This window comes from Haemorhous mexicanus, chromosome 4, assembly GCF_027477595.1.
Source record: "Haemorhous mexicanus isolate bHaeMex1 chromosome 4, bHaeMex1.pri, whole genome shotgun sequence".
In the NCBI taxonomy this organism is placed as follows: domain Eukaryota; kingdom Metazoa; phylum Chordata; class Aves; order Passeriformes; family Fringillidae; genus Haemorhous; species Haemorhous mexicanus.
The window spans coordinates 33,040,519-33,062,760 of record NC_082344.1 but is presented as its reverse complement, the minus strand read 5'-3'; the positions used below and the strand labels follow the sequence as shown (position 1 = coordinate 33,062,760).

The following is a 22,242-nucleotide window of genomic DNA, read 5'->3' as shown; positions in this document are numbered from 1 at the left end:
GGCAGGATCACCTCCCTTGTCCTGCTGGTATTGCTCTCTGAGAGAAGTGGTACTTTGCATTTATTAGCCAATAGTAGGTTTTCATTAGGGTTTTTTTGAATTCATCCACACTTTTAACACCCACAGTGTGTTGTGGCAAGCAGTGCCAAAGCTTAACCTCTCACTGCATGTTGAAAAGTCTCTTTGGCTCTTTTGAGCTTGGTGTCTGCTAGTTTTGTATAATGCTTTCTATGTTCTGTAGTGTAAGAGACTGAGCTGTCATTCCCTATAGCTTTGCTGCTTCTTGAGAAAGTTAAAATGGTGTTGTTTTGCTTTTAAATAGATCATGTCAATCAAATAGGTGGTCTTAAGGAAAAGGTCACTATTACTTTTGGAGGCCCAGAGGCATTTTAGCAATTGGCAAGAAGGCGGACTGATACAAGAAAAAGCGCGTGAATGTTTTACTGCCTTTGGGATTAAGGGCATCACTGAGAGGGGAGATTAGAGAAATTACCTGCTTATGTTATCTAAATTCAGGGCCTCTGAGTTGAACTGGAGATTGAAAAAAAGCAATATTTATTTTGTACACCTGTCCCTGTAAAAATTATGGATCAAGGGTTAAAGGTCAGAGATGAAGAGGGTAGCCTCACTGGTCTCTGGTTTTTTTGGGTTTTTTTCAGTTGCTGGAGTCAGCTGATACTTTGTGGCTCTTTTTAATTTCCTCTGCCTAATTCATCTGATAACATATGACACATTGATTGAAGTGCATGGAGGAGCATGTGGTGTGTTTGGGGGATACTTACAGGTGAGGGAAGGGCATTGATACCTGTGGCTGTGAAATGTTTTGGAGAGATCTTTCTAATGGCTGTTGCTCTGACAAGGTCCGGTTCAATCTGTTCTACAAGGTGTTTGTTTCTGAAGCTAAATTTAGTTGGGTGGCAAAAAATGATAGTGATTATTTCTTCCAAGTTGTAATCATCCATTAGAGACTGCAGTATTTACTGTCTTGCTATATAATTTGAGGTCCATGATGTTGTAAGACAGCCAGGATATATGATTGAGGGTGGAGGGAGTTCCTTTTGTCTTGTAGTATGTTTGCATGGTGACTTGCTCAAAGATGAGATCTCTGGAGAAATGTCCCTGGAGGTTAAAAGCCTTCTCTCAGTTGTTGAGGTTGGTATTTTGTTTTTACAGCAAATTCAGTGCTGTTCCCACCTATTAGGATTTTGCAGTGGGATAAATACAGGTTTTGTGGGCATCAGAATGATTTAAAAAGTTTCTTTGGCTGTGTGGGTCGATGCTTCTATTTCACTCTTGGAAAATAATTTGAGTATGTATAAACTTGAATGCTTTTCCCCAGCCTGGGCTAGTGAAGGTGTTAACTTTACCTATACACTTTACCTATACTATACCTTACCAACCTTCTTGTAGAATCAGAATTAAAAGACTTGAAAAATAATCTTTGATGCATATGTTTTTGGAGTTGACCTTAAACTCAGAGCTGCTGGATCACTGTGAATGTATAAAAAGGACTGAAGTGTAAGGTTATGTTTAAACTCAGAGGTAAACATTGCATACCTACAAATATGTGAATGTATGGTTTGTTGTTGTGTAGTGCAAATTTCTGGTGAATCATTTTCTGTATTTTGTAACCAAAAGCTTTATGAATATCTGTGGCATGGAAGAAAAGGAAGCATTTCAAGAAGGGCAGGGGAAAAGTGTTCAGGAAAACATGCCATTTCTCTGACTGAGCTGCATGCAGGGTACCTTCTGGAAAGACAGGTCCAATGAAGGGTGTGGTTATGAGATTTTATTTGACAATTTCTATGCACTGTGCATTCTGTAAGGGCCACTGTTCCAAGTTCATCGATCTCACATACTGTAGGGTGTAACTGGGTGAGTCAGCAGTACATTGCAACAAGATGTGATCATGCATGAAAATTGTTTTACTTTTGTGAGATTTTAATGTAAGAGGGCTGAAAATTAGTGTTTCTGCTGCTTGTTAAATTATTTCTTTATAAGTACAAATGGCCTATTTGAAACCAGTATGTTTCTTTATATGGATGACCTTGTAGTATTCTTAAACACATCTTTTGGCTGTTGGTTCATATTTATGTTGTACAAGGGATTTTGGTTTTTTTTTGTTTCTCCTTTTTCAGCACTCAGTTAAAGCTTTACTATGTTTGGAGCATATGTATTAATATTTCTGTCATGTCGGCTGTCCTTCACAACAAATGCCTTTACTGCCAACACACATCTATAATTAAAACAATGAGGAAATTCCCTTTGTTTCCTCACTCAGCTAAAGGTTAAACTCCAGCACATTTCATGCTGCTTGTTTGACTCAGCTGGCCTATAAGAAAGTTGAATTAGGCTGAAGGAGCACAGAAATCCTATGGCATGGGACTTGTCAAAGAACTTGGCATTGGCAATTGTTGTACTTTGAAATTCTCAAAGGCGGTCAACTGATTTTTTTGGCACTGAGGTCACACCAGTACTGGATGCTTCTCATAATCCCAGTTCTGTGGGTTAGGTTGAACTTTACATTTTAGATCCCAAACATCTGTCTTTTGTATTGCAGTGCTGGAATCCTGCTGCAAATGTTTGACTAGGCAAGATCCAGATACTATTTCAACTGCTGAGTGTGGAACCTATTTAGTAGTGTTCCTGGGAAGTGAGACTCAATGATTCACCTGTCAGAGGCCTCGGTTGCCTCAAAATTCCCCAGGAACTCCTTCCTTATTACTCTAGTTTCTTCTCAAAGGACGCCCAGTAATTGAAGCAAGTGGGCGTATCTTTTACAGATTTTTACACAGGAAACAAACATACCTAGGCAAAATCAACCTGTACCTTGTTGCCGTGGTCTGATTACTGCTGTGATGGCTTTGAAGTCTGTATTCTTGCAAGCACTTGAGCTTTCTCCACTGCATTCCTCCCCTCCAGCATATGCATCATCTGGGTCTTGCTGAGTTCTTGCCCTTGCAGTCAACACCCTTTTGTTCTTGCTTGTTCTTCTCTGGAGCAATGTTCTTTTGTGTTTCTATTCTAAAGCTCCTCTGTTTTCGAAAGTCCAGCTGAAATATACCCATCTTTTTATTTCTTTGGGTGATTTCCCCACCCATTCCCTATTGTTTTCACTTTGCTGATCTGCACATAAGTGATTTAGTAGGGATTTAAGATACTCACTTGCTATAAAAGTAGTGTTGTTATTTTGTTACAGTCATTATTAATGTTTCTAGTCAGATGAGAACATTGACATACCACTTTTTCCCTTTACAACACTTTAAAGATAATCTTACCACTATCCTTGTATGTTCTATGAAATATAGAAACTATTTGAAGAAAATCTAATATTCATGCTTTATAACAGTTAAAGCCCTGTAAAGACATCTTGAATCCTGTGGATCCAGATTTACTGGTTTTCTTTATGCCTTTGTCCTGCTCATCCTTCATGATTAAACCGGGTTTTATTCATCTATGATGTCAATTACAAAGGTTCTGGAGCTCATTTAGCCACCAAGTTATATTTGATGTACAGAGATGTATGAAGCAAGCAGAATGTCCCATCAGTGGCTAGAGAAGGCTTTGATTTACTGACTGAAATGCAACTGCAAATAGTTGAATCAAAAAACCATTCTTCAGAAATAGGCTTTGTTTTGTACTCTTGAACTGTAAAAGTAGGGCACTGTCATCTTTCCCCGTGTGCAAATGCAGAAGCTCTGTAGACTTTAATGGTAAAGTATTTCCATCATCAGAAGCTGCACTTTACATCTAAATTGTTCTATTTGAAAGTGCTGGTTCTTCCCTTCTGTTTTTTAACTGTTACTTTCGTCTCTGAATGTAATCCTGGCTGGGCCCAAATATCCTGTTCCTATCACTAAAACAATTCAGTGATACTTTCATTTACATTTACAGTGCTACATTGCTATTATGCTATTATTAAAATTATAGGTGTTTTCTACTCCTAGAATTATTTACTACCAAGATTAAATTGCCATTAATCATAAATACTATTTACTGATTTTAATCAAAACATACTAGCTGGCTTATCATAACAATGAGTGTGATATGTTGATAGATGGCATAGTGGGGAGCCTTTTTAGCTGTTACAGGAGGGCCAAAGTCTTCTTGTAGCATACATTTTATTGAGAGCTGAAATCAGTCACTATGCAATGAAGACTGAGAATTACTTAAATCATGCTCTAGGCATTTGCCTTTCTGGAATGACTGTGTTTATACAATCATCTTGGGGTTAGAGGCAGTTCACCTCGGGTTGTTGACTGAAAGAAAATGCTGTAGGAAATCTATCTAGAATGTCTGTGTCTCAGGATCAGGAAAGAGTTCATTCAGGGTGCACACAAACCAAGTGACTCGGATTCACAAAAAATTTGGGAGGTGTTTCAGCTTCAGGGTCTAAGCTGGACATTATTAAATGTGGAAGTCGTTGTAACCTCATGACTTGTAGGCTGCTCTGAGAATTGAAGTGTGAAATGTTATCATCTGCTGCCATGATTTGCTTTGACTTCCTGCCTGTGTTCTGCCTTAAAATTGAAGGTTTCATTGCTAAAATACGATCCCAAAGTATGACAGTGACAAGCACATGAATATGTAATAAGTAGTTGAAGAAACAGCTAGAGAGCAATTCCTGAAAGGATTTCCCTATGCTGATCAATGTGAGCTGTTTTAATTAGCTGAGCAGCTGGATTTTAGCTGCTGCTTAACTACATCCTCACTTGTCCAGACAGTGGGAAGTCGCAGTTGTGGCATTCATTAAGTGATGCAGAAGCAGACATCCTCAGCATATTGATGAGGATTGAATTGTGGCTGGACTTAATTACTGGTTCAGGATTTCTTGCTTTTGAGGCTGAACCCAAGAGAGAAGTGAAGTTGTGCGGGTGTAAGTCTTAATCTCTAATGACCTATCTGTACTATTGAGCATGTGATTTCTTAGGTGGGTAGGTCTTTTCTAGCCTCCTGTACCTGCAGGGCCAGGACAATACCCCATGATCTAGCAGAGAGCATGCAAGTGTTCATTTTACAGAACGACTGTGGGGACTGGCTGCTGCCAACTGTGTTTGTTCTGGTGCTTGTCTGATCTCCTAGTGAGCCAATATGGATGATCAGCACTTACAGGGGGGAAAAGAAAAAAAAAAAAAGAGTAGATCAGCTGATACTGAAGGATTGAGAAGAGCAGCTGACATGAGGTATAGCCAACATTTGGTGATTTACTGTCAGATTAGTGGCAGAGTCATGGACTTAAGGTTTGTTTTGTCAGTGGAGGTTGAGCTGCTTACCCCAAGGACTGCTGCTGACCTCCCCATCCTCTCCCATCGCTTCTCTGGTGCCACCCTGATGCTTATGTGGCTCTGCAGCCAGCTGGAGCAGTTGGCCTGTCTAGCTGAAAATTAATCAGGATATTTGGGATGGGATTCTTGGTTGGTAACAAAACCATATGGCTGATCCAGCAGACTTGTGACCATGTCAGCACCAACACAAGAGACCTGGTGGAAATGGTGAGCATGGGGAAGGCAGGAGTACTGGCTGTGCACTGTCTGCTTTTCTGACACTGATGGGGAAAGTGCCCCTGGACTCCATGTGCCGTGTCAGCTCTTTTACACTATCAACTAGAGGACTGGGGCTCCTCAGCAATGGAGGCATTGAAGCAGCTGACCACTGTGAGTGCATTTTCAGTGTAAATTGACTTCCACAGGATTAATACAATTCTGTCTACTGCACCCATATCATGAATTTGGGATAGCTGTGAGTCTTCTGTTTTAGCTTTAGGAGCTTTTTGGTAGAACTACCTAGTCTGTCTTTGGCCTGCAGGTGGTGGTAAATCTGATCTTTTGCACCACTCCTAATTTAGCTATTAAGTTACTACCATCTTTATGCATTTCAGTCTGCAGTGAAATAGTTTACATGACTGAAAACATTTTGTGCTTAATGTCTTCTAATAAGTTTTTAGAATGTTGTACTGTAGTACACTGGCTGTTATAAAGATGACATGATTTCTAAAGTAACTGAGAGGAATATATGATGCTTTTTATTAAACTAGTGTTTTGCCTTACAGTAATTTCAGCATGAGCCGTTTTAACAGTCTTGGCTCACATTCCAAGAAGTCACAAGACATAAAAAATAGCGATATTTTAATTCTTTTTACTTTGTGTGTGAGCATAAAACAGGGTCAGTAACCATCACAATTAGACATAGGTTTAACTTTTACATGGGTATGTGAACCTAAGGACTGATACTTTATGAAAAGCTTCCTATAACTTGAAGTGAAGGATAAATTTTGAGATGTTGGAAAAATGCTTGAGAATATTAATTTTTTAGAACAAGTGATCATTCTTTTTCTTTATTTTTGTTGGCTTTTTTTCCCCTTTAGGCTTTTTTGTATGTCTAGAGTGATGTATGAAAAAAGTGCAATCAGTTTTCCTTTAGAATATTCATTGTTATGTCAGTTTAGATAAATAAAATACAGGTCCTGGTTCTGATAAAGAGCAGGCAATGTGAAGGGCTGCTCAATTCCTGCTGAGAATCCCATGCAAGCCAATAGGAGAGTGTGGAAGTAGATAAAAAAGAGATGCTGGGACAGGCTATTAGCTTGGAATGTCTTTTGTATCCCAAGCAGTATCACAACCTGTAGAGCAGAAGGCTGTAGATAGCCAGGGGAGACCCTCCCTACATGGCTATGAGTAGGCTCACAGGCAGGAAGGGGACAGTCACAAGCCAGTACTGCCTGTGATCTCCAGAGGTAAGTAAAGTCCATCAATCCTCTGCCTGTTTGACTCAACAGCCAAGCTGCCTCGCTGTCAATCGGCTTGTGGGAATGTGCCCATGAGGTGCCCTCCACTGGACTGGAGACTCTGGTGCTCCTGAACCAACTAAAGGACCAGGAGGGTGAAAAGATAGCTCAGAACCTCCAGGCCTCTTGGCTTAGGTAGCTGTCCTGCTCTGGGCAGACACAGCTCCCTGCCTGCTCCCTTGGAGACGGCTGTGTGATTTGAGCTTTATTCCACTTAAACAGCACCTCCCCTTCTCTGCTGTGTAGGGTCTGCTGAGGTGAGTGATGCTCACACAATTGCTGAGTTGGGTCAGGAGTCACCCTGCAGCAACAGCCTTCTGAGAAACCTGTTAGCTACACTGAAATTGTGTGTGAAGAGAGACAGTGCTCAGTTGAGGAAGTGTTGAAGCACAGCCCCAGATGAGGGAGAAACCATGGTTTACAGTAAGTGCACTTACTCCACTGAATAGTTTACAGCTCTTTGCCCAGTCTACCTTGTTGCAATTTTATTTTCCTAATGCACTGATCTGAAATATGCTTTTGAAGTATTTTTCTCAAGTATTTATATTTAGAAAACCTGTCCTTGAAACCCAGAGTAGGGCCTGCCAGAAAGAGTGAGTAGGTGTTTTAACAACTTGAAACACTCCACTCCAAGTTCTTTATCTTTCAGAAATGGTGACCCATAGGACCCTTTTCAATTGCTGCTGACTTGAAGTACCCAACTGCTTTCAGCATAGCAGGCACAGCAACTTACAGATCCCCTCTGAACTTACTGAGTGGGTTTTTCTGGGTGTGACGTGGGTTTTGAGGAGCTGGCGGGGAAGCTCATCAAAGCTATTGCCTTAGCTGGAAATGAAACCAAATTTGTGATTTAAATTAACAGTTAGCAAGGTCTAGGATAAGTGTGCAGATGTCAGAGGAGTTGCTCTGGTTGTTCAGTCCTTCCTGCCAAAAGATGTGGGGGTGGGTGGGATGGCTAGTTTGCATCTTTACTTATTCCGTATTAGATATGACTCTGGTGTTGTTGCTGATGTTTATGAGATTCTTTAATACTTTGGAACTTCCTGCTGTCTGCACGGTTTTCTTCTCGCAATACGAGTTTGAACTTTGCTTGTGTACATTGCGGGGTGGCACAGGAGCTGCTGTCTCCCATCCCCACTGCTAGTTATTGCCACTCTGTCCCCTCGGGTGTTCTCATGTCTTTGTGGGGGAGTCGCATTTTGGATGGATTAATATTTCCTTGCCATGTGCATTTGTGAGGATTTTTTTTTTCCCCTGACTTCTGGTTCATTGCTGTGCCTTATGAACAGGAGGAGGAGGTGGGAAAGAGGCAAGAGCCATGCAGTACAGTAATTGCTGCAGCTCCTACCTCATCAAATAGGAGAATTAAATTTGATTTTGTTATGTTAATTATTTGGATGGCTTGAAAGAAAACATGTCATTAACTGTGGAGCAAAGGAGGTTATTAGTAACCTTATCACTTCTCTCTTTGCAACACAGAATAAGAGACCAGGAATTGCTTCCTATGGAGCAGGGATGGGTAGGCTCAGCATAAGGTATGGGTAAAATCACCAGCTGCCCCAAGAACAGCATCTTATTTAAATTACTGGGGTTTAGTATATAATGAAATTATGAAGTTTGCAGCTCCTATACAGGGCTTCATGAAGAAAAAAAAATAATGTGTCTACTGTTTCCATGTTTTTAAAGTGCTTAAATAATTGTAAGCTAGATGTGAATCAAACTCTCCTGGGGCTAGGAAATGTAGTGCTTTGCCAAAAGGTTGTTGATGAGTGACCTGTTAATGGAAAGTAGAAAAGAAAAACTGTCTTCTAACAGCTTGTTTTGCCTGTGAGCTCCTAAATTTTCTTATAGAACCATGTTATCCTGGGTTCTAAATTACAGATAGTTGTATACTTGGGCTGCCTTGCTGCCCTTGATATATCCATTCTTCAACTTCACTAGGTTGGTTTCATGAGAGGTTTTACTTCTTTGTTCTTTGCCTTTTCATTTAAAAAATATTTTCTGTGTATCCTTTTGGTTTCATGCTGTATGGAAAGCTTGAACGTGACAACTCCTATGATTTCAAGCCAAAAGTACTTGTTTTTATATGAAAGCGTTTATCAGATTCTGAGGCAAATTGCAATGGGTCAAAGGGCTTTTGCCAGTGGAAGAAAGAATTTGTTTCTTTTTGTTCTTACTAATACTTGAATGTGCGTTCTTCATAGATTTCTTAATTTCTGCCTATAAAACTTAAGTAAATCCTGAATTCTTAGTATAGAAAGTTACTGCTGCTCTGGGAGATTTCAGATTTATGTTACCAGACTTCAGTCTCCTTCCTGTCTGATAATAAATATGATTAAAACCCTAAAGATTGTAGTTATTCAGAGCAATGAAAGCAAAAAAATTAAGCTTCAAAAATGAACATTCAAAAGAAAGAGACTTGAGATATGAGGAGCTAAGAAAAGAGTCCAGGGTACAGCTGTGAGGAACATACAACTAAAAGTGTTTCTTAAAGATAAGACTGTATTTTGGTGGGACACTTTGAAGGAAAACCAGAACCCTTTTCTGCTAAAAATGCACAGTGAAATATGACTGATAGAAATGTTTTCTAAAGCAGCTTTGCAAGCAGTGTGGATAGGGGCCAAGCCACATTTGAACTGTTTCTGAAACCAGACAAATAGGCATTGTTTATCCTAGACTAGCCAGACTGTTTCAGAAAACAGTTCAGTCAGAGCAACATTCATTTCTAGTCTTAATTAGTTTCCAGAATGACTGTAGAGGGAGGACGTTTTTCATCCACATCCTTTTTGACTTGTCTCTTTCTTCTCTCCTCCAAATCCCCCCACTCTTCATCACACTGGAGTAACTGCAGCCATCATGTGCATGTGGAAGTAAACTGAGCCCTGACAGAGTTGGTGTGCTGCACCAGAGCAGACTCAAAATGCTAATGCACTCCCTGTACTGACATTCCTGCTGATGGAGTCTGGTGCTGAAATGTTTCTGGAAAAGGCTTGATTAGTATACCTTTGTTTTGTTGTTAAGATACTGTATTAATTTGAACCAGATACAGTCTATGTATTTTCAGCCTTTAAAAAGTCTATTCAGCTTTTCACCAATAAATAGTCTTTATCTCTTGCATTTAAAAGAGAAAAAAGAGAAAAAACCCTTCTCTTCTGAACTGGTTGTCTGGTTTGTTTGTGTTGTTTTAATTCCTCTGTAGCTTAGCACGAAGTGGAAGAATATTAATACCATGTTCTTCAAATTGCAACATTTCTGAAAGTGATAATCCCAAATTAGATATGATTTTTACCTGCAGAAATAGTAGGGACTGCTGTATCTCTTAAATAGAACATTCAGAGGAGAGGCATCAGAAACCTTAGTCTTACTAAGAAAACAGATGAGTTGGCAAAAGGAAACATTTTTCTGTCCCTGCGTATCAACAAATATTTGTTCATGTTGTCTTCCTAACCCCACCCACCAGGTTATTACTGAAAAATGTTATCTTAACTGGAAGGGAAGACAAGTTGTTAAGTAATTGTTAAAAATATTTAGCAAAGGGTTGTAGGTTTTTACTTCACTGTGTAAGTTTTATTTATTTATGAGAATATAAGTCATTAAATACTTGAAATCTGTGAATATGCACACCCACATGAGACAGAATGTGAACTTCAAGACGGAATTGAGAGACATAATGGATTTAATAATCGGCTTTCTATCTTTGCAGAGTTTTGAAGCCAAGCTGTAGCCTGGTTTTCATTAAAAGGGGTTGGGTATGGTTGTATAGTCCAGGAGTTTTGGACAAATTTCTGTAAGATAACAACGCAGGGGAAAAAACAGGCTTGGCAAACCCTGTACAATATATGGGGAATTTTTGCATGGTTTTACTTGTTTTCTCTTTGAGACATTAACCATGTTTTAATAATTCTTTTTTCTTCAATAAGCCAAGGACCCTTGTCATCCATAAGAGCGGCAATCAAGAGATGTAAGTTTACTTTTCCTTTTTGAGAACTGTAATGTTGTAAGATTGCAACATTTTTATTTTTAGTAACTGTTTAACTTGGTATGCAAAAACAAAGTAGCTGTAAATAAGTGAGCAGTAAGCTGAGGGGCTGTCATTTCTTTCTTTCTTTCTTTTTAGACCATTTTTTTGTTCCTTCTTTCCAGTTGCTAACATTTTCTTATTTATGCACTAATGCATCTGTGCACAGATGTGATCCTTCTCTGAAGAGCTTGGGTTAGATGTGCCAAATTTTTAGTTCATTTGACAGAATAGAAGATTGTTTGTTTAATTTTAGTAGAAATCTGCAGCAACTGCTTATTCACTGTACTGGGGACAGAATTAGACTCCTGTACTGGGCTTGTTTTGGAAAATAAAAGATTGTTTATAAATCTTGAATGAAAGTCCAAACTCTTCTTCCCTGATTTCAGCATTTAAATCCTTTTCCCCTTTTCCTGCTCATGATGTTTCCAAGCAGGGAGTTTCTTTAGATGCATCTTTCAAAGTATTTTATGCTGTTACTTTCTTCCCCTTTTCAATTTTATTTCTTTTCTGTCTGTGACTTTAATTTCATATTAATGAAACAAGTTTCAGGATTCTGCTACGGGGAAAAATAAATTAGTGTATGTTGTACTGATTTGTTTCTCCTGGACCTATTAGTCAGGGACTCATTAGTGTGGATTAGATTGGAGATAGTGAAAGGGCATCATGAAAGTTTTACTCAGAGCTAGTCTACATGATGCTGTCCTTAAAATGCAGCACTTTATTTGTGCTGTTGCTGCCACAGATAGAAACTGGAAAACAGAGAGCACCAGATCACAGAGGGCCTTTTGTGGTGGAGTCAGAAATTCATTCAGACTGCCTAAGCCCAAGTACCTTGCCAAACTGAGAAATCATCTATGAGATCATTAAGCATTTGATATCTATGTTTTTGAAAATGCAGTAGCAAGTGATTCTTTGTTTTGAGGCATAATCACAGAAAAATCCAGTCAAGAAGCTGTGGCTTATGGTACTTACTCTTTAACATGTGAATAACTATGATGAAATATAAGTACCATGTGAATTATTCTGATAACAAGCTAGCAAAATAATATCCATGTACATAACAAGGCATTGTATAGGAAACTATAGTTTTTTGTATGCCATTACCCAGTGCTGTTAGGATGGACCTATATTACAACGGGCACCGAATAATTACTAACTCCCCTTGCCATTAATCTGGAAAAAGTATGATATTCTCTGGACAAGTGTATTTCCCTAACAGAGTTAGAAATCTGTCTTTCCTAATCCCTGATTCTTTGAGCTCTTAATCTCAAATTTGTAAGAAACATGATAAGTATGTACAGGGTTTCAACTTACCCACCTGTGGACAATGCTGTATATCATTTTGTTTTGATAAGTCTCTCCATTTCTTATGGCCAGAAAGAGGGTTTATTTTCCTTTGGCACCCTGACCACAACTCCAGATAGAAACACGGTGTCATTTTCCATTCTTTGACTGCTCCATAGGATTCAGAAAAGTGAGCCCGACCAGTAACCTGAAGGAAGCAAGCATGTGAACATGAGATTTGCTCAGGAGTAATCTTTTGATCTCAACTCTTAAAAAGTTACCCCAGGTTCTTTAATGATGGTCACAGGCCTGGACACACCACTCTTATCCAGCTCCCACTGAAATCAGTGAAACTGTTTCCATTGATGCCAGCGCAGCAGCGTGCACAAGAATGACAAAGAAAGGGGAAAGGCAAGCCAAATACTGCAGCAGTGAGACAAAGGGGAACAGTGTTTTCACTCACTTCTCCACTCTTCCAGACCAGGCTGTTGTTGGGAAGCAGGGCTACAGAAGCAAGTCTCTTATCCTAAAATGTTGGAAGAACCTGTGGGCTTGTTCTATTCTCATTCTGTCCTAAGTAAATACATGGCTGAATGAAGGATGTGTAACAGCTTGTATGCACTCTGAAGCTGTGGCTTTCCATTTGGCAGTTTTGCAGCCATTTTTGGCTGTGGGTTTTGTTTGTTTTTCATTTTGTTTGTTTTGCTTGGGGGCTTCCTAGGTTCTTTTGGCTCCCACTTTTTCCCAACCAGATCAATTCCGTGACCTCATTCTCTTCCCCATCTGCACAAACATTTGGGCTGGCATGATGCAGGGAATGGTGCAGAGGCAAGAATATACAAGGCAAGGAAAGGTAGGAAGGAGTGAAGTGCCTTCATAAATCAGGATTGTCAAATTTGAGTAAAACTACGGACTTGCTCTAAGGCTGTAGTTTCAAAGATTTTATTCAGCAGCAATGCCAGCCTCTACAGTGTCTAACAGTCAGATCAGCTGTGAAAAAGGTATAGAGGACTACCCTGGGGGTGGAAAGAGGGTTATTATTTTATCAGTTCTCTCCCTGAAGTTACACAGAGAAACACTGGAGTCATGAAAGAGAGGCAGGAAAGAGACTGCTGTTGGGGGTGACATTTTCCTTCCCCTGTGCTGCTGGTGGTCTGAGCCCAAGGTAAGCAGGTTCAGGGAGGTAAAGTGAGACAAAAACTGTGCAGACAGTGGTTATTTTTTTTATCACTGTGAACTCGCTGTGGAGTCACATGAGTGCTAATGTTCACTCAAGGGGAATGAAAAATCCATGTTTGGAAGGAGAATTGGGCATCACCATTTCTTTAGCTAGGTTCAGGCATTAAATCAGCCCAGCTGTAATGTCAGACAATCTAATATTTCCTTGAGGTGCCTGGAAACAGAACCAGAAAAGGAGCAAGACCTCCCTCTTGTGCCAAGAAACAGTTTGGGAGAAAACTCTCTTATTGCAGAGATGGATGAAAAATTCCAATTAGTTTGAACCTCCACATCTTTTCTTCACAACGATTTCATACATAATCTAACCAGATGTTGGGTGAAATCAAGGCTCTTTTTTCTGGTATTGCCTTGAGGATTATCTGATCATTTTAGTGTTCCCTGAAGAAGAATCTCTGCAGTCATGTAACGCCTTTGATATTTCAAAGACTGCAAGTGTGGCCTCTTCCATGGGAACATCAGTTCTTCAAACTGCATTACTTTGTAGGTAAGGGAGGGAGTGTTTGCCCACTCTTGAGGCTTTCCTTGAAGTACTATAATGAATAACCTTTATTCCTAATCATCCATATAGTGAAACAAATAACTTCTTAGTCTAATAGTCTCCATATTTCATAGGTTTGGAAGAAATGTCTAACCTGGTTTTAGAAAGCATTGAAAGAAGGTGTGTTTTTAAATATTAGCACGTGTCCTTGTTGTAGAAAGGCTTGGCATGTTTGAGGCTATCTTTCCAATCGTTAATGCAATATTAAACTTGCTTTGAAAACACTCTGCAGTGACACAACTGTTCAGTATTTCTTACAGTTTTGCCAATGGAAGCACACAGATACTGTTATGCAATGCCCATAGCAGACCCTTATCTCTGAGGAGATCCTTGATCTGTTGTCTTCAGTTGTCTTTGTATTGCCTTAAAAGGTTGCCCAAAAGATTGTAATTTCAGCCCAGCTGTCTTCTAAAGGCTCAAATCTGCATGTCAGACTTCTGTTGCCATCAGCTTGTCTGTAGCATCAAAGTTTGAGTTTCTGGAATAACGGTGGTTGTACTTACACAGGTGTTTTGATCCCAAAGCTTAAAATGCCCCCTGCACCATATGGATGTATTTCAAATACAAATGGCATATTAAGTACACTTGAAAAGTAGGACCCTGAGAGTAGAGGAAAAAATTTGAAACATAAATATGCAGCACAAATAGGATACCCTTTGCCTCCACACATTTAAAATAATTGGAAAAAGCCCACTAAATAGTTCCTCTAAGAAATAGATACAAAAGGGAATCTATAAGTCACTGATCTGCCCTCTGTTTACAGTATTACCATTAGTCCTTTGTGCTGTACCAGGTTAAACACATTTAGATGCCTCATGGACCCTGGCTAATAAAGTGCCTCATTGACACTAACAGAAATAAATACTGACAATGGTATGAGTTGATTTGATTTTTTTTTCCCCCACAAGACCAATAAAGTTATAAGATGAAAAAGTGAGGTTTTTATGCACTGATATTTTCCTCTCCTTCCCCTTCTGAAGCTACTTTGCTTGTTTTATTCACATACCCCTAAGCATCAGCTTCTTGAAATGTTAGTGATTCTCACCCTGAGCATTTCTTATTGTTGAAGTTGAGAAACCAACTGTTTTCAGTTATCAGTGTATAAAGCAGCACTGAAATATATTTCTATTGACTCACCTGATGGAAAAAAGGTTTTTTAAATCTTAAAACTGTCATAATTTCAAATCTATATTTTTCTGATGGAAAAATGAATAGTATGCTTTTTCAAGACAATCCACAAAGGGAAAGAAGAAAGGACTTGAAGGATCAAAAGACCACAAGACTAGAAAGATGGCTGAGGTTTTTTTCTTGTGTTTTTTTAAGTCAGGTATTTTAACAATATTTTAACAATTTTAACAATTTTAACAATATTTTAACAATTCATGTCTTCATTCATGCACTTTTTTATTTAAATTAATTTCTTAGAAATAGTGAAGGAATAAAAGCTGTGCAAGTCTGAGGATAAGGATTATTTAGAAATTTTGTATTTTCTTTTCCCTAGTATTTGTGGAATACCTGAGAGCAGAAGATGCAGTAGCTTCCATCTCTGTTTCTACTGTGAATTTAAATCCTCTTAAGAGCTTCCAAAACAAAATATGTTCTAAAAGTGTAGTTGTAAAATAATGTGACAGCAAAAGTAGAGGAGATGTTGACAGAAGAAGGGAAGACTTTGTCAGTGTCATTAAAAAATAAATGTTTATATTAAATGCTTATACACATGAAAGTAACTTGATTCCATTGATGCTTAAGAGTTTTTTTTTCCAGAAAAATGGGTACATTCTGAAAATGTACATGAAGGCTTGGTCACTAGTTCTCTTAAGGAGACTTGTTTATATATATTTATATATCAACTAGTTATTTTTATATAAATATTTTAAATGTGTTGTTTTCAAGAGAGTTTGTTTACTTGAATTTTGGAGCTTGATGGATTACATAGATACCTCACTAGATTTTTTTTTTTGCCTATTTTAAGAAAGGAAAAAGGTCTTTCAGGCTTTTTTAAGGTTTTTCCTGTTTAATAAATAGAAGCACTCTGATAAATAGAAGCACATTTAGAGTCTCACAGGAAGAAAGAGCTCATAGAATTTATCCAGAAATTAAGAAGTAGTGAAGTAAGGTGACAGGTTTATCAATTCTTTTTTACATTCCTCTTTAATTAGCTCTTATTTCTCCTGCCTTTATCATTGGAATTGGGTTATAACCCAAGCAGATGTATTGACCATATTTACCAAAAGAACACTTTCTTCTATCATCTTTGCAAAAGTAATCTTGGATTTGATTGGTTTGAGTCAGTTTGGGTTTTTTCCCTAAGGTGTGTGTTAGATCAGTGCTATGCTGTGATCTCTGAAGAAGAAGGCAAGGTGTTTATTTACTTAGTCAGACAATTTTTATAGAACTGATTTAGATGTGAAATAATTTGAGGTATGCATGTTGCTGGGATCAACCTGCCTGCCTGTACCTCTGTGGTAGGGGATCCCAACTTCTTTGCACCTGTATCAAGTCCTCAGTGTAAATTATTATTTTTGGAGGGGAGAAAAGGCAGACCCAAATAAACAACAATTTTAAAGTAGGAAAAGCATTCAAAGAGGTTTGATTTCCCTCTCCTCATTCCCACTGTGTTTACTTGCTGAGCCATACAGTGGACATTTCCATGTTCAGTTATATTCTTTGTGGTTAATTTATTGCAAGGAAAACTTCTAAACAGCCACTGTTAAAATTGGCATGCAACTAGAAATAAAATGTACTTTTATTTTCATTTTTTAGGAAATAAAAAAGTGAAATAAATAGTGTTGTGAATAGACATTACAGTTATCTCCTTACAACACTGGCACATGCACTATCCTTGCATGACTAACCCATTTGATCGTGGCTTCTGGCACTCTGAAGCCTTGGTTTGTTCTCCTTTACCTCCTCTTTGTCTTCTGTAACCCCTTCTTTTTTTCCTCTAGCACTCATGAATAGTGCACATCCAAAATGCCCTGTCGAAGAGGTATGTCTGACACAACACTCTGCAGCTCTCCAATCAAGTATGCTTTGCTGATTTCGGCTAATGATGCTGTGATGTTGCACAATAAGATCCTACCACTTCCTTAAATTGCACTTGCTGTGCAAAAAAATTTTCCCTTGGATAATTTGTTTTTCTCTCTAAAGAAATCCAAATGAAAATGCAATGTGGCAAAGGAAAAAATATATTTGAATGTAAATATGGCAAAACCAGAAAAATTAAGAAGTCAGGATTTGCTTATTTTATGTAACTTAAAACACGTGGTTTGAAAAAAAGGTTTCTGACTCTTAATCCCCAATCTTTAGCAAATAGCTAGCTGGGAACATTTAATATTTTCTTTTTACATGAAGAAGAGTGAAATATCTTTTTAGGTTCTGTGCTTTAGTACCTTTCCCTTCTATAAAACAAAGAGAAAGAGACATTAAATAAGATTGAAGAGCACATCTCAGAAATTATCCATGAAAAGGAAAAGCCTGATATGTTTAACACTTCCTTTTGTTTAATCCATGTATCATTTTAATGAAAGAAAAAGAAGTTTCAACTCTTGGGTTCCCACAATGCAGAATATAGGAAGGTGTGGAAATAAAGAAGACAGGGGAAAGGACCATCTCTTGGTGGTAACATGGACTTAGAGAGACTTTAAATTATTATGAAACTCCACTCTGACTATTTTAAAAACTTCTCATATTTAGTACAATTTTTTTTCAACCTTGGCCAGTCTTAAAATCTGGGATTTAGGATCAGATGCTCTGTGTTCTGCATTTTATTGATAGTGGATTTGTAAGGGCTCTGCTATTATCCTCATATTGCTGTGACATATTTTAACCTCTTCAAAACTTTTGTTTCTTTTCTTTAAATAGCTTCTCGGACCTCTAGCCATAGTGATCAACAGAGGGATAGAAGGTATGATGCTCTTATTTATATTGTAACTAGGTGCTACTGTAAAACTTGTTAGATTGTGTCACAGTATTACTTTTTATGGCTTTCTCCTCTAGTTTATTTTTTCCTTGTCTCTATTCTTAGTATGTTTAGAGTAGACTTGGAAAAAAAAATAGAAATACTTTGATTTTTAAGCACAATAGGTTAAGAGTTTGAGGAATTCTCTCATCAACTTTTGTATGTGTCCTCAAAAGGAGAATGCAACCAACCATCAAACCTCTGCAGAGCTGTTTTATTTTCCTGACATCTATGTATGGGATCACTTCGCAACGAAAATAAGCACACTTTCAAGCCTCCTTTCAGTTTCTCAAAAGGTATTGAGAAAGGAGGTCACCAACCTGGATGGCTGGTGAACTGAGTCTGCCATTATTTTAGATGTGAAGGAACTCTACCCTTCTTTTTTTAAATTGTTTTTAAAATAGTTTTAGAAGTTATGCTTCTGCAGCTTTATTTCTGTCAGCAGACAGAAGCTTCTGTAAGCAGATGCTTTATCTACTCACAAAAGTCCCTTTTCAAAGTGGAAATTTTGTGAGATTCTGGATGGATCAGTGGTGCTGCAGGGACCATGGCCTGGGAGCATGGGCCACCCCTGCAGCTGATGCTCTGAAAGAGCAGGTACAGGGATAAACCAAGTGTGCTCCCTGTGGGTCCTTCACTCCCATGGAAGTCTCTGTAGTACTGGGTGATGGAAGCAGGTAGGCCCTGTCCCAAAGGCCTTGTGAGGCTTGCTCTGCCCCATTTCAGCACCCTGGAAGGCTTCGCTTGGGGTCTGAGGATACACACGTTTTTAGGTATCCAGCCAAGAAGCAGTTTTAACTACCCTGCTGTTTTCAGATGGTAGCTGGCTAAGGGCAAACGCATGATTAGTTCCCATTATCCCATGGAGACTAAGACTTCTGCCATCTAATTGAGTTACACTTGTGTTTAAGTACTTTAAGCATTTAAATTATTTCACTGAAGCCAGTAAACCTACTTTTTGGCTAAGGCGTTTAATTAAGGGTTTTGAATGGAAGCCTAAGTGTTTGTTAGAAAGGTCAGGTAAGTTGCTTTGAAATCATGGAAAAACACCTTTAGTTAAATCAAAAAGACCTGAGCTATTTTTATTTCCCGTTCTGGGAAAACCTTGGGTTGTTATACTTTAAAAGAACTATTTGTAAATGTTTTAGGTAATTACTCCCCTTTGCCTTCATTTCCAGGCGTCCTGAAATTACAATAGTTGCTGCTGAACCCCTCCGGCCATCCTCCTGGTTTCCAGGTGCAAGTCCTGTCACTCCTCAAGGATTAGGATTCCCTTCTGCTTCATCTCATGCTCAGTGGAGGAGAAATGAGCATCTTCCAGCTGAGGTGAGTGTGAATTTACATGAGGCATTGTTTGATTTACAAAGGTAAAAAGCTCATTAGGTTAGACAAGAACAATTTTTGCTTGCTCAGACTTTCATCACATTGAATAGAAGACTATGACAGTGTTATTTTCCTCTGTATTTGTTAATTTAGTATTTTTTAATTCATATGCCATTTTTTTTAAAGTATCATATCTGGATGTACCTTAATATTTATCTCTCTATTTTTGTAGCTTCCGCCATCGTACGAGCAGGTGATAAAAGAAATCAATCAAGTGCAAGTCAATACAACAAATAACAATAATGCTGCTGCTCCTAGACATACCACTACTTCTGCAACACAAACTGACTTTCCAGAGGAATTAATCAGCCATTTGCCAGGAAGTAATGTAAAAACTAGTGTGCCTACACACTGGGAATCTGCAGGCTGTCGAGGTGAGGCTGTTTTGGATTTCTCTGTGATGAAAACCTTACTCTGTCTTCTGAAGATGCACTTTATTGTTGGTCTGTGCAGCATTTAATATGAATGAATGTTAAATTTCTGTGAATTATTACAGCTATAAATTTCTGTAAAAATCCTTTCTTCTGAAAAGCTACTATTGCTTTCAGAATATCATTAAATCTTTGAAAGTTTTGTTCGATTCAGCCAAAACAACAGTCAGAACTTTGGGGCCATAGGAGCTCAGATATCAAAATAGCAGCACTTGAAAAATTTAGACTCAAAAGTGTGCTAACCAAGTTGGGGAAGCTACTATACTCTTCTTTGGTCTGGATTTTGTTTGCATGCCTCTCAATGCTGCAAGTTAACTGGGGCTTTTGAACTCAACTTGTAGATACCATGCATTTCAGCAATCTTCAGCTTATTCCTAAAGTTTGTATATTTTTCCATTCATCTTTTTAGGAACAGAACCGTATTTTTACAAGCACTAGTACCGTTCTCAATGAAAGCTATCATGTTTTTCTCAATGAAAGCCATCCTGATGGCAGTCAAAAAATAACACAAATTAAATGTTCTGGAACAGATAAGTAAGACCTTTTATTTTCTGTTAGCAGGGCAGAGTCCTCTTAAACCTCCTAGGCCTCCTGCATCTCTTCTGAGTAAGTCTCCTGCAGAAAATGAGAATCCTTTAATAGTCTTTGAAAATCCTGAAGGTCAGAGGTGCCAAGAAAATCCCAATGCTGTGATATGTCCTGTGCCAAAGCCAAGATCAAGAAGCAATCTCAGACCTGTGGTCAAAAGTACTGAAAGTAAGATAGACAGTGGAGAAGAAGTGAACCAGTCTAATGCAAAACAGCAGCAACCTTCAATTCAGCAGTCACCTCTTCTGGATGAAGACAGCTTGCTAGACAATCACTTGGTGATGGACAGCATGAGTACAGAAAGGAGCCAAAATAGTATTGTTTCAAGGATCAAAGTTTTTGAATCCCAAGGCACTAATGATACCTCAGGATTATCAAAAAAGCCAGAAATTGCCCCTCGTTCATTTGTTCCAAGATCGGTTACCACTAAGAAGCCAGTGATTGCTCCAAAGCCAGGGGTAGGCAGAGTTTCAGAAGAGTGGGATGCATGGACTGAAAGCAAATCAACACCTTCCAAGGAATTGCAGCCTCAGCCTGAAATAGTTGGTAGCAGTGTTGTAACCAAACCTGAACTGCCAAAGAAGCCAAAACCCAGCCTTGTTAAAAGTAGCAGTAGTGATTTTCTTGATGCAAGGAGTGGATTAGTTGCAGAAAACAGCGATGGACAAAAGAGATTTCCTGTTCCTGCTCCAAGGCCTCTTGTTCCTAAGAAGTCATGTTACTCAGAAAATCCTGCCCTTTCTTTGGCCTCACTGAAACCAGTTGCTGCTCCTCCACGGCCTTCTGTATCTGGCCAGGACAAGGTTTTAAGGTCTCTGGAGGAATTGTCCCCTGCAGCCAACTCCTCGGCACCAGCTTTGCAAAATAAACTAGATGTGGAAGGAGATCTGATCAGTTTTGATGATGATGTTTTGCCCTTAAGTCCAGCCTGTGTAGTTAAAGATGGCATCAGTTCTGAAGCAGCAGCAGGTAAGAAGAAAATTTTTTTGAACTGTCACTATGATTATTCTTTGCAGGTGTATCCTGTGTGAGTTACATCTACCTGTCTTGTTGGGGTTTATGTTTGTGTAAGAAACTTTCGGTTTTCTGTTATACCAAGATCACTATGAAATTACTTGGATTTTAAGATTTAGGAGATTTCAAGGCTATATAAATCTCAGAACTTGTCTGCTGGATATATTATGTAAGTACTAAAATAATGATAAAAGACTTGTTCTTATGTGCTAGGTGTCACCTCCAGTATGTGTAGCAGTTCTCTCTGGGGAACTTGGGATCGCTTATCTCTTACCATCTGATGTGACTCATGTATGTGAGTGCCTCAAGTTCTGTAGTGGAAACCTAGTCATCTGAAGAAGGAGCAGTGTTTGTGGCATATAGGAGCACTCATGATCAAACATAATGGAGTGGTCTGTCCATCTCACCAATGCCTCTTTATTTTCTCTGTCCTATCTTTCTGTCTTGTCTTGTCATGTGACAGCTTTCTTGTAACACGGTTTCAGCTTCAGGGTTTTTTAATAAGTGAAAATAATTAATTCATGTGGACAGATGAATTACTATAACTACATTCCTTTCCTAAACCTTGTTTGATACTATTAGACACTTGGGGTCAATTTTTTTTTAGTGCTGTTTTTAGGCAGTTTAAGACACAGGTGGGTGTTGGGCTGTCATCACATTTTATAGCAATAGGCTTTGCCCTCTTAGTATTCAATATGTCTGGTTTAGTTCACCAGCCTCATTGCAATCCAGGGAGAGTTCTGTTTTAAAGCAGAGGGTGTGTCATACAGAATGCTCCTTTAATGAAGTGGCTATGACTTTCAATTTTTCTTTTTATTAGCTTCATCTGTTAGGTTTGTGTGGGCATAGTTTGCTATTGGGGGGGCTATAGGGTGGCTTTTCTGAGAAGCTGCCAGAAGCTTCCCTTATGTCTGACAGGATGGGATGGATCCCATGCTGAAGTAAGGGATGAGTGTCAAAGTCCTCCCCTGAAGAGGAAGGAGTGGCAGAGACAAGGTG

General features: G+C 38.8%; 1 protein-coding gene across 3 annotated transcripts in view; it reads left to right on the top strand.

The window, feature by feature from the left end:
• The window catches only part of SH3D19 (SH3 domain containing 19), an 82,187-nt gene that overhangs the window by 28,830 nt on the left and 31,115 nt on the right, over positions 1–22,242 (top strand). Inside the window, exons 3-8 of one of the 3 annotated variants that reach the window (XM_059844371.1) lie at positions 10,705–10,745; positions 16,815–16,855; positions 17,731–17,773; positions 19,006–19,153; positions 19,383–19,584; positions 20,200–21,198. In XM_059844371.1, coding sequence (XP_059700354.1) covers positions 16,840–16,855; positions 17,731–17,773; positions 19,006–19,153; positions 19,383–19,584; positions 20,200–21,198 — 1,408 coding nt within the window. In that variant the 5' untranslated portion in view covers positions 10,705–10,745; positions 16,815–16,839. The remainder of the gene's footprint in view (positions 1–10,704; positions 10,746–16,814; positions 16,856–17,730; positions 17,774–19,005; positions 19,154–19,382; positions 19,585–20,199; positions 21,199–22,242) is intronic. The other 2 variants (XM_059844370.1, XM_059844369.1) reach the window with 2 other exon arrangements.